Genomic DNA, 12,767 nt, shown 5'->3' on the forward strand with positions numbered 1-12,767 from the left:
GGTTTCCCAAACTCGGTCCTGGGGCACCCCTTGGGTACACATTTTGGTTCTTGCCCTAGCACTACACAGCTGACTGAAATAACCAACTAATCATCAAATGTAGATTATCTGCATCAGCTGTGTAGTGCGAGGGCAAAAACCAAAACATGCCCCCAGGGGGGCCCCCGGACTTAGTTTTGGAAACCCTGCCCTAGGGCTGGGCTGGAAACACTGTTCAAGCATGTGTGTGCACATTTATCTCCCTTTTCCCTCTGTGTTTGTGTCTGTGCCTCTCTCACTGTATCTTTCTTTCTATCTTTCTCTTTCTCTCTCTCTCTCTCTTGCTCACACACACACCCTGATGAGGTGCTTCGGAGCATGGCTGGCTCTAGGACCCAGTGAGAGAGACACAAGGGGATGTGGTGATATTTTTTTTATCTGACCACAGAACCTTTCAGCTTGCTGCTGCTGCCTCCTTGAACTGACGACAGCTCTGACAGTGCCTTGTGCCTCTCACCAGGCCCCTTGGAACAGAGACAGCTCAGCCACCCGGACCCTGACGGCGAGCCCCCTGTCCATGGTCCCGTGGCCCTCTGTGTCCTGACATGCCAGGCAGCAGCAGCACACGCGTAGCCCCAGCAGCCCAGCCATGGAGCAGCAAGCCTGGATACTGAGGGGCTTCCTGGCTCAAGTGGAGAGCAAGGAGGCTGAGGAGGAGGAAGCGGAGAGTGGCTTCACAGGGGAGTTCTCGGTGAGTTCATCTATTTATTTGATCACTTTTCTCACTGTATAAAAAAGTGGATTTAGTCTTATGAGTGGTGCAGACCTCACCTGTCCTGTGATGCTGAGTGTTTACAATTTGTCTAAACATCGAGAGCATATGAGGGAGTGTATTTGTTTTTATGTGAGTGTGTGTGGACAAAGAGAGAGTGCTGTTGTGATAAGCCATACTGTTATTCCACTGAGCAGAACTCTGCCAACTCTGCCAAAGAACGCCATGATCAGAGACATACTATTTCTCTTATGCTGTTTCTGTGTGGGTTGTTCCTGTGTGGGTTGTTCCTGTGTGGGTTGTTTCTGTATGGGTTGTTTCTCTATGGGTTGTTCCTGTATGGGTTGTTTCTGTATGGGTTGTTCCTGTATGGGTTGTTCCTGTATGGGTTGTCTTAGTTTCCTGTAGGGTGTTCCTGTATCTGTCTGTTCCTAGGGGGTTTTCGTTGGTGTTTCTGTATGTGTGTGTTCCTGTGCTGTATGGTTTTCTGTATGGGTGTTTCTCTATGGGTGTTCATGTATGTGTTTCTTATGGTTTGTCCTGGTATGTTTCCTGTATGGTTTTCCTGTTGGTTTTCCTGTGGGTGTTTTCCTGTTGGTTCTGTATGGTTGTTCCTTATGGGTTTCCTTGTGTTTCCTGTGTGGGTTTTCGTATGGGTGTTCCGTATGTGTTCCTTGTTTGTTCCGTTGTTTTCCTTTGTGTTTTCCTTGGTTTTCCGTGTGGTGTTTCTGTATGGGTTTTCCTGTATGTTCCTGTTGTTTTCTTATGTGTCTGATGGTGTTCCTTGTTGGGGTGTTCCTGTGTGGGTTGTTCCTGTATGGGATGTTTCTGTATGGGTTGTTCCTGTAGGTTTTCCGTGGTTGTTTTGTGGTTGTTCTGTGTTGTCTTGTGGTTTCCTTTGGTGTTCCTGTGTGGTTGTTCGGGTTTCGTTGGTTGTTCCCTGTATGGGTTGTTTCTGTATGGGTGTTCTGTGTTTCTGTGTGGGTTGTTTCTCCATGGTGATTTCTGTAGATTGTTGTGTGTTTTTCTTGTGGGTTTTCCGATGGTTTTCCGTATGTGTTCTTATGTTGTTCCTTAATGGTTGATTCCTGGTGTTGGTTGTTCCTGTGTGGGTTGTTCCTGTGTGGGTTGTTCCTGTATGGGTTGTTCCTGTATGGGTTGTTCCTGTGTGGGTTGTTTCTGTGTGGGTTGTTCCTGTGTGGGTTGTTTCTGTGTGGGTTGTTTCTCCATGGGTTATTTCTGTATGGATTGGGTCAGTCAGTCCCCAACTACTGCTTATTAGCTTCCTCTTATTGCACTGCTGCCTGTTTCTGAAGGCCACCATACAAGTAAGATGATCGACAGGCAAATTTGATGTTACTGATGCAGAAACCCCGCGCCTCACCACCCTGTATGCACATACACACATAAACACACACATAAACACACATACATACATACACACACACACACATACACACATAAACACACACATACAAACATACACACACACACACATACACACACACACACACACACACATATACACACACACACATATACACACACACACACACATACACACATACATGCACACTAGTGATGAGCGGGTGATCTTCGCGGGGTGGACGGGATTAGGATAATTCAATATTGTGTGGCTGAAGGGCGGGTGGGTGCTAGGCGGGTTGAATAAAGAGAAGCAATACCTTAAAAAATCCATAAATGTTATTATTGTGCAGTTTATATAGTCTACATTGAGGTTTTTCTTTCATTATTTTAGGCTATCTGGTATTACTGCATAAGTATAACGTTAGGGTTTAGCTGTAGCCTACGCGCGCCAAATAGCCTATACAGCCAATCGCCAAATAAAGCTTCTGGGAAGGGCAGAAAAAGTTAACGTCAATCCGCGGATGCAAAAAGGACATTGTCGATGTTTAATTCAATAAGACACAAGCTGCAAAAGGAGAGTTGAAAATAAAGAGAAGGGAGGACCAGAAAATAAATGTTTGGACAAGATTTGGGGAAGTGGTGAAAGAGGAAGATAATAGTGAATGTTATGTGTAATGATTGTGAGGCTCTATACAAATTCAACAGTCACATGACTTCAAATAGGCCTATAGCATGTCAGGGAACTTGTAGCCTACTGTTTAGATGGGTTAAATGGAAACTGAAATTTGGACATTGACTAACCAGAAAAACCTACTGTTTTGGCAAACTCCAAAGGCCTCTGATAATACTAGTCCCGTGCGAATAGACATCCCTATGTTTTGAGAGAAATGTTGGAGTTTAACAGGTGTTGCTCGTGGTTTGAGCAAGAAAACAACTGATTACATAAGCTGAAAGATGTGCTGCGCATAGCCAATACAGTGCATTCGTAAAGTATTCAGACCCCTTGACTTTTTCCACATCTTGTTTCTGTCACGATCGTCGTATGGTGGAAGAGAGGAGGACCAAGGCGCAGCGTGAAATGAATACATATTTAATTAACGAAGACGAAGAACACTTGACAAACTATACAAAACAACAAACGAACGTGAAGCTATATAACAAATAGTGCTGACACTAAACACTACACATAGACAATCACCCACAAACTACCTAATGAATATGGCTGCCTAAATATGGTTCCCAATCAGAGACAACGATAGACAGCTGTCTCTAATTGAGAACAAATCTAGGCAACCATAGACATACATACACCTAGACTAGACACTGCCCCATAAACATACACAACCCCCAGACAATACAAAACACATACATCCCCCATGTCACACCCTGACCTAACTAAAATAATAAAGAAAACAAAGATAACTAAGGCCAGGGCGTGACAGTTACGTTAAAGCCTTATTCTAAAATGTATTAATTAAAATGTACCCCTCATAAATCTAAACACAATACCCCATAATGACGAAGTGAAAACAGGTTTTTAGACATTTTTGCAAACGTATTAACAATAAAAACAGAAATACCTTATTTACATAAGTATTTATACACTTTGCTATGAGACTCGAAATTCAGCTCAGGTGCCTGTGGTAAATTCAATTGATTGGACATGATTTGGAAAGGCACACACCTGTCTATATAAGGTCCCACAGTTGACAGTGCATGTCAGAGCAAAAACCAAGCCATGAGGTCGAAATAATTCTCCGTAGAGCTCCGAAACAGGATTGTGTTGATGCACAGTTTTGGGGAAGGGTACCAAGAACACAGTGGCCTCCATCATTCTTAAATGGAAGCAGTTTGGAACAACCAAAACTCTTCCTAGTGCTGGCCGCCCGGCCAAACTGAGCAATCGGTGGAGAATGACCTTGTTCAGGGAGGTGACAAAGAACCTGATGGTCACTCTGACAGAGTTCCATCGTTCCTCTGTGGAGATGGGAGAACCTTCCAGAAAGACAACCGTCTCTGTAGCACTCTACCAATCAGGCCTTTATGGTAGAGTGGCCAGACGGAAGCCACTCCTCAGTAAAAGGCACATGACAGCCCGCTTTGCTTGGCCAGTTTGCCAAAAGGCACCTAAAGGTGGCAGAATCATGCTGTGGGGATGTTTTTCAGTGGCAGGGACAAGGAGGCAAGTCAGGATTGAGGGAAAGATGAACGGAGCAAAGTACAGAGATCCTTGATGAAAACCTGCTCCAGAGCACTCAGACTGGGGTGAAGGATCACCTTCTAACAGGACAACGACCCTAAGCACACAGCCAAGACAATGCAGGAGTGGCTTCGGGACAAGTCTCTGAATGTCCTTGAGTGGCCCAGCCAGAGCCCGGACTTGAACCCGATCTAACATCTCTGGAGAGATGTGAAAATACCTGTGCAGCGATGCTCCCCATCCAGCTTGAGAGGATCTGCAGAGAAGAATGGGAGAAACTCCCCAAATAAAGGTGTACCAAGCTTGTAGCATCATACCCAAGAAGACTCGAGGCTGTAATCACTGCCAAAGGTGCTTCAACAAAGTACTGAGTGAAGGGTCTGAATACTTATGTAAACGTGATATTTATTTATTTTTCATGAGGTTTGTGTGTAGATTGTTGAGGAGAAAAAACAATTAAATACATTTTAGAATAAGGCTGTAACGTAACAAAATGTGTAAAAATGAAAGGGGTCTGGATACTTTCCGAATGCACTGTATATGAAGGGCCTACACGTATCGACTTTCACAGTGAATGTTTTTTTAACATTTGTGGGATTGAATTGAACATCGCCAAATGCATCATGAAAAAATATTGCACCTCTGGAATAATGGACATTCTGGGGTAATAAATACATAACCAACGTTCTCTAGTAATACTAGTCCTGTGCAAATATGGCAACAGCCTTAATAATATCTCTTACAGATTTAAGAATTTCTTGCAATAAAATTATACACCAAATATAGGCTAAATGTTGACTTGGTGTCACGCCCTGACCTTAGAGAGCCTTTTTATGTCTCTATTTTGGTTTGGTCAGGGTGTGATTTGGGGTGGGCATTCTATGTTCTGATTTCTATGTTTTTGTATTTCTATGTGTTGGCCGGGTATGGTTCTCAATCAGGGACAGCTGTCTATCATTGTCTCTGATTGGGAATCATACTTAGGCAGCCTTTTTCCCTTTTGTCATTGTGGGAAGTTATCTTTGTTCGTGGCACTATAGCCCTGTAAGCTTCACGGTTGTTTTTTTGTTTGTTGTTTTGTTGGTGACATTTACTAAAATAAAAGGAAAATGTACGCTCACCACGCTGCACTTTGGTCCACTTCTTTTGACGGCCGTGACACTTGAACAGGAGTGGAGAAAATGATTTATTTATTTCTGCATCTTGAGAGAATGCAATGCTCAGTTAGATACCATCTATAGAGGTGCTGTCTTTGTCTGATAGTATTTCAACCACATAAAATATGCATCGACGCCGAACTGAAATCTTATCAGGAACAGGTTGGTTGGTTTTCATAGCTTTCTTTTTCCTTACAATAGGTCAAACTGATGTCATTTGGACATTTTGCTGTATTGTATTTTCTCCCCGGTCCCTAAACATATTTGAAAGATGACAGAGAAAACTTCAAAGATGTCAACTAGATTGAAGCGTTCATTCTATCGATCTATTGCATTATTCTTTCTGTTGAGTAAGGGTTCATTTAGTTTTCTAGGGCAACATGTAATGACAAAAGAGAAGCTACATGTATCTAATTATACTCAAGTTGACTAACAAATAGCCTACCAAAATGTCTGAAATTATAAGCAGAAACATATCTAAATCAGGCGCAACACCTATTAAACAATCGTTCTGCCGTCTTTGACTGTAGCCTATAGCCCATTTTCTAGATTTGCGGTTTAGGGTTGGATGCTGGCCTCAGATTTTCGCTTTATCAGACATAGTCAGGCGGTTTTGGATGTTATATTAGCAATTGCAGGTGGGTTCGGGTGAACACACAGCAGGAGTCTTTGACAATTTTTTGGACCTTCCTCTGACAGTGCTTAGTATGTAGATCCTGGATGTCAGGAAGCTTGGCCCCAGTGATGTACTGGGCTGTGCGCACTAACCTCTGTAGCGCCTTACGGTCAGATGCCGAGCAGTTGCCATACCAGGCGGTGATGCAACTGGACAGGATGCTCTCGATGGTGCAGCTGTATAACTTTTGAGGATCTGGGGACCCATGCCAAATCTTTTCAGTCTCCTGATCGGGAAAAGGTGTTGTCGTGCCCTATTCACAACTGTCTTGGTGTGTTTGGACCATGATAGTTTGTTGGTGATATGGACACCAAGAAACGTGAAAATCTCGACCTGCTCCACTTCAGTCCCGTCAATGTTAATGGGGGCCTGTTCGGCCCTCCTTTTCCTATAGTCCACGATAAGCTCCTTTGTCTTGCTCACATTGAGAGTGAGGTTGTTGTCCTGAACTCCACCCTATAGGCTGTTTCATCGTTGTCGGTGATCAGGCCTACCACTATTGTGTCGTCAGCAAACTTAATGATGGTGTTGGTGTCATGCTCAGCCACACAGTCGTGGGTGAACAGGGAGTACAGGAGGGGACTGAGCACGCACCCCTGAGGGGCCCCAGTGTTGCCTACCCTTTTACCACCTGGGGGCAGCCCGTCAGGAAGTCCAGAATTCAGTTGCAGACGGAGAAGTTTAGTGCCAGGGTCCTTAGCTTAGTGATGAGTTTGTGGGCACTATGGTGTTGAACGCTGAGCTGTAGTCAATGAACAGCATTCTCACATAGGTGTTCCTTTTGTCCAGGTGGGAAAGGGCACAGTGGAGTGCGATTGAGATTGCGTCATCTGTTGGGGCGGTATGCAAATTGGAGTGGGTCTAGGGTTTCTGGGATGATGGTGTTGATGTGAGCCATGACCGGCCTTTCAGAGCACTTCATAACTACCGATGTGCTTAGTGAATTCGCCAAATCAAAGGCAGTAGGGATGACCAGATATGTTCTCATGATAAGTGTGTGAATTAGACCATTTTCCTGTCCTGCTAAGCATTCAAAATGTAACGCGTACTTTTGGGAGTCAGGGAAAATGTCTGCAGTAAAAAGTACATAATTTTATTTAGGAATGTAGTGAAGTAAAAGTAAAAGTTGTCAAAAATATGAATAGTAAAGTAAAGTACAGATTCCCCCAAAAACGACTAAAGTAGTACCTTAAAGTATTTTTACTTAAGTACTTTACACCACTGCCTCGGGCCACCCCATTGTCCTGTTCCTATAGATGACATCACCTGTGGACCATCCGCATAGTGAGGAGTGACACCTCTGTGACTGAGGGTGATGGGCCTCCTCTCCTCCCCTCTCTCTTCTCTCCACTCCACCTGCCTCCTTGCTTGTATCATGTCCCTGCCATCCTGACCACCCAGGGGAACAGCACTTCTGTGTGGAACAAAAGAGCTCTGCAGGGTGCAGATGTCTGCTCTCTGCCTTCTGCTGGGGCTGTCTGTTAGAACTGGGAGAGGACCAGGGAGGGACACTCTGGGTCTTTATTTTGAGTGTCACTCATTCACTACCCTGACTGGAGTCACTAATGTCCTCTCTTAGTCTGTTGCCATGCACTGTATGTTTCCAGTAATCTAATGACTAAGTCTGAGCCATGCCAGAACTGACGTTAAGCTTTGGCAGTGGTGTGGTGTCACAGTGTTACCCACCGAGTGTACAGTACATGGGTGTGATTATAACACTGACTCTACACTCAGAAACAAAGGTGCTATCTAGAATCTAAAACGGAATCCAAAGGAGAACCCTTTGAAGAGTTTCTAGACTCAGACATAGGAACTGTGACAACTGCAATCTCATTGGCTGTATGGCTACTTACTTCCAATTCCCCAGAGGAACAAGGTGTTTAGACACCCTTACATTTAGCCACACCGGTCTGGGTGATAGACTGAGATAACCCCTTCCCTCCTGCACCTGCAAATATATGCCTAGTATTTTCTAATATTTTCCTCACTTGTCACTGTTGCAGAGGCTCAAACGCCAGTCCACCAAGTACCGCACTGACAAAACCTACCCCACCAAAGTAGCGGAGAAGCAGGAGAATGTGAAGAAGAACCGATACAAGGACATTGTTCCCTGTAAGTCACGTTTTACAGTTACAGTCTAATGTAGTGGTTTGAAGTGGTATATTTATGCAGTCCTCACTACAATACTGTCCTCATCTCCCCTCAGTTGACCACAGCAGAGTGAAGCTATCCCTTACCACCTCCAAGAATGACAATGACTACATCAATGCCAGCTTCATCAAGGTAGGGTGGCGGGACTTGATCTTGGTATACTAGAAGACACAATAGAAGAGTATCTGCAGTAGAGTCCCAGGGTGTGTAACCATATGCTTTGTAACCCCAGGGAGTGTCAGGGGCCAGGGCCTACATTGCCACTCAGGGCCCTCTGCCCCACACCGTGCTGGACTTCTGGAGGATGCTCTGGGAGTACAACATAGAGGTACCACTCTGTCTGCCTGTCAGTCTCTGTGTGTATGTCTCTCTCTCTCACTCTCTCTCTCTCACTCTCTCTCTCTCTCTCTCTCTCTCTCTCTCTCTCTCTCTCTCTCTCTCTCTCTGTCTCTGTCTCTGTCTCTGTCTCTCTCTGTCTCTCTCTGTCTCTCTCTCTAGGGTTGTTCCATTACATTTCAGCAAGCCATGATACCCACCATCTCAGATTGTTCTGAAATTGTTTCTGTAGTTAAACAGATAGGATAAGCATTCCTGAAACATTATGTTGGTGAAATATAATTTGATATTTGAAAAATTAAGCTAACACATTTTAATTCATATGATTCATATATTATTCAATAATTATAGTATAAAACATCCAATTTGGACCAAACCTTTTTATAACAATGAGTAAGACATGAGTAAGACATCCACAGACCCCCCGTACCTCACGCCAATCCCACCCCAACAACGAGTAAATAGATTAGATTTTTGTTGTTGCTGATTAGATATATTATCAGTTCTCTATGCTTGACAAGTAGTATTGAACTGTGGCTCTGAGTATTGTTTCATCATCCACGATTTCAAAACAATCTGAGATGGTGGGTGTCGAAATCCAATTTTTTGTGCTTTTTGAGGTGGAACAACCCCTGTCTTTCTCTCTCTGGTGATGTTGCACTGATGGGGATCTTGTTTTCTATCAGGTCATAGTGATGGCTTGCAGGGAGTATGAGATGGGCAGGGTAAGTCACTCTCTATGCTGATGTTTACTATATTATTACACTGCATCTCATAGTCATAGACTGTGGTAAATATTAGGTCAGTGTTGAAGTCTGTTGCACCTTGAAGACAGATTGTTTGTAATGTGACCCACATACTCTTTTGTAGAAAAAGTGTGAGCGCTACTGGCCGGAGAAACAAGAGGAGCCGTTTGTTTGTGACCCGTTTACTATTTACTGCGTGAGTAGTAGGCTACTTCTTCCCTCTCTCTGACCACTTCCTGCTTTGGTTGGTTCTCTTGTCCTCTCACAAGACAACCGGCCTCCTAACTTCCACCGAAGTCGGCCCCTCTCCTTGTTCGGGCGGCGTTCGGCGGTCGATGTCACCGGCTTTCTAGCCATCGCCGCTCCATTTTTCATTTATCCATTTGTTTTGTCTTGTTCCCTGCACACTCCCCAATCACACTACATGTATTTATTCCTCTGTTCCCCCTCATGTCTTTGTGTGAGATTGTTGTGTCTATTTTGATGCGCTATACTGGTATGTGTTTATTCCGTGTTTTATTTCACGAGGTATGTTATAGTGTTTATACAATATTATTGTGACTGTTTGAGCGTTTGCACTTTTGCATTGGCTGGAGGTTTCGACGCAGTGGCGTCCGTCTGTTGGTTTCTCCTGCCTAAATAAAGTGTGCGCCTGTTCACAACTCTCTGCTCTCCTGCACCTGACTCCGCTCCCAGTACGCACGCCATTGACACCATAACTATGTTATCAACACTACAGTTAGTAGTAGTCATGAATGGTAGATGAATACAACCTTATTGAAAAGCCAGATACAAAAAGATACAGGCATATAGAAAGTCCCTTGATGTGCTTAGTACTTCTTCCTCTGGGATTCAAATTTATAGGGTTCTGCTCAAATATGCCTGAAATATGCATAAACATGAATAATCCTTCATGTGTGAAGTACATGTAGTATACTAATGTCATTCCCAAGTTAGAAAGAATAGCGTCTGTAGGTTTTCTGTGTGAAAATAATGCTAAACTGCCAACTCTGTGTGTTTGTGTACAGGACTCAGAGGAAAGTAAAGGGGACTATGTGAGCAGAAACTTGAGGGTGACCTATCGTAATGTAAGAACTGTTTATACCCTTATTATAAACTGAGATGGAGTGATAATTAGAAACGGTCATGTGAAGAATCTGCGGACAAGACATACAGTGTCTTCGGAAAGTATTCCGACCCCTTGACATTTTCCATATTTTGTTACGTTACAGCCTTATTTACAACCTTATTCTAAAATGGATTACATTTTTTTTTAAATCTCAGCAATCTACACACAATACCCCATAATGACAAAGCGAAAACAGGTTGTTAGACAAATGTATTAAAGGTAAAAAACAGAAGCACCTTATTTATTCAGTATTCAAACCCTTTGCTATGATACTTGAAGTTGAGCTCAGGTGCATCCTGTTTCCATTGATCATCTTTGAGATGTTTCTACGACTTGATTGGAGTCCACCTGTGGTAAATTCAATTGATTGGATATGATTTGTAAAGCCACACACCTGTCTATATAAGGTCCCACAGTTGACAGTGCATGTCAGAGCAAAAACCAAGCCATGAGGTCTGTGTTTTGAGAAAAATGATTTTGACAGGTGTTGCTTGCAGTTTGAGCAAGAAAACAATACCTGATTTGATTAATTTAAATACGTGCTCCGCATAGCCGATACATGAAGGTCCTACATGTGTCAACTTCCACAGTTAATGCTTCTGTTTATATGTTTTCTGCGAATGAACTGAACATCGCCAAATGCATCATAAAAAAATATTGCACCTCTGGAATAATGGACATTCTGGGGTAATAAATACATAACCAACGTTCTCTAGTAATACTAGTCCTGTGCAAATATGGCTACAGCCTTAATAATATCTCTTACAGATTTAAGAATTTCTTGCAATAAAAGTATACACCAAATATAGGCAAAATGTTGACTTGGGAACAGGAGTGGAGAAATAGATTTCTTTCTTTCTGAATCTTGAGAGAATGCAATGCTCAGTTAGATACCATCTGTAAAGGTGCTGTCATCATCATGAAAGCATCGTAAAAGCTGAAAGTATTTCAACCACATAAAATATGCATCGAAGCCGAACTGAAATCTTATCAGAAACACTTTGGGTGGTTTTCCCAGCTTTCTTTTTCCTTACAACCAGAAAATCTTCCCCGTTTTTTATTGATGTATTGTATTTTCTCCCCAGTCTCTAAACTTCCGCGAAAGATGACCGAGTAAACTTCACTGGTGTCAACTAGATTGCAGCATTCATTCTATATATCTATGACAATATTTAGTTGAGTAAGGGTTTATTTAGTCTTCTAGGGCAACATAATGACAAAAGAGAAGCTACATGTATCTAATTATTGTCAAGTTGACAAAAAAATAGCCTACCAAAATGTCTGAAATTATAAGCAGAAACATATCTAAATCAGTTCTGTCAAAAAATCTTTCTGCAGTCTTTGACTGAAGCCTATTGCGCATTTTCTATATTTGTGGGTTAGGGTTGGGTTGCCTCATTTTCACTTTATCACATGTAGTTGGGCGGTTGCGGATGGGTTATTAGCAATTGCGGGGGGGGTGAACAAACAGCTAACCTGTGGCACCACTTTCCCACACACACGCTCACACAAAACACACACACACACAAGTAGCCACCATCTATGAGAGRAGGTATTAATGCCCTGGGTTGGTGACGGTCTAGCCTAGTTAGACTCACGTGTATCCTGCCACTCACTCATTCACTCACTCACTCACAACCAACACTGCTTGAGACCCCCCATCGAAATCCATCTGTTTAAGCTAGAAATATCTGTTGTTTTGCATGGGCTGCATCTCAATCCATCACATTCGCTGATGTCGGCCTTCCACATCGCGGTGGAAGGTGGCAGAGCTACAGCGGTGTTAGTCAGACCTGGAGACAATCCTGAAAATCAGTCTTCTCATAAAAACTGTAGCGTCTGACCGGTTTGGGTGTTCTCCTTTTTGCTCTACGACCCACACAAGTGTAACGGGACTCGTCTGAAGGTAACCTGAAATCGGTACAAAAAATGTGTGGATGTGAATAGGGCATTTACACGTCAAAACATTTACGAGTATTTCTACAGTAAAAAAATATATTATTCTGCACTTTCTTATATCAATCAAATGTATTTCAATCAAATGTATTTATAAAGCCCTTCTTACATCAGCTGTACTGAAACCAAGCCTAAAACCCCAAACAGCAAGCAATGCAGGTGTAGAAAACTCCCTAGAAAGGCCGGAACCTAGGAAGAACCTAGAGAGGAACCAGGCTATGAGGTGTGGCCAGTCCTCTTCTGGCTGTGCCGGGTGGAGTTTATAACAGAACATGGCCAAGATGTTCAAGTGTTCAT

General features: G+C 43.1%; 1 protein-coding gene across 3 annotated transcripts in view; it reads left to right on the top strand.

The window, feature by feature from the left end:
- Window positions 1-459: 459 nt before the first annotated feature.
- The window catches only part of LOC111976404 (tyrosine-protein phosphatase non-receptor type 12-like), a 32,233-nt gene continuing 19,925 nt past the window's right edge, over window positions 460-12,767 (top strand). For all 3 annotated transcript variants that reach the window (XM_070447982.1, XM_024005215.1, XM_024005216.1), the window contains exons 1-7: window positions 460-730; window positions 8,156-8,264; window positions 8,359-8,435; window positions 8,536-8,631; window positions 9,326-9,364; window positions 9,510-9,581; window positions 10,414-10,473. In XM_070447982.1, the coding sequence (XP_070304083.1) occupies window positions 629-730; window positions 8,156-8,264; window positions 8,359-8,435; window positions 8,536-8,631; window positions 9,326-9,364; window positions 9,510-9,581; window positions 10,414-10,473 (555 nt within the window). In that variant the 5' untranslated portion in view covers window positions 460-628. The remainder of the gene's footprint in view (window positions 731-8,155; window positions 8,265-8,358; window positions 8,436-8,535; window positions 8,632-9,325; window positions 9,365-9,509; window positions 9,582-10,413; window positions 10,474-12,767) is intronic.

The sequence above is a fragment of the Salvelinus sp. IW2-2015 genome, linkage group LG17 (genome assembly GCF_002910315.2).
Source record: "Salvelinus sp. IW2-2015 linkage group LG17, ASM291031v2, whole genome shotgun sequence".
NCBI classification, from domain to species: domain Eukaryota; kingdom Metazoa; phylum Chordata; class Actinopteri; order Salmoniformes; family Salmonidae; genus Salvelinus; species Salvelinus sp. IW2-2015.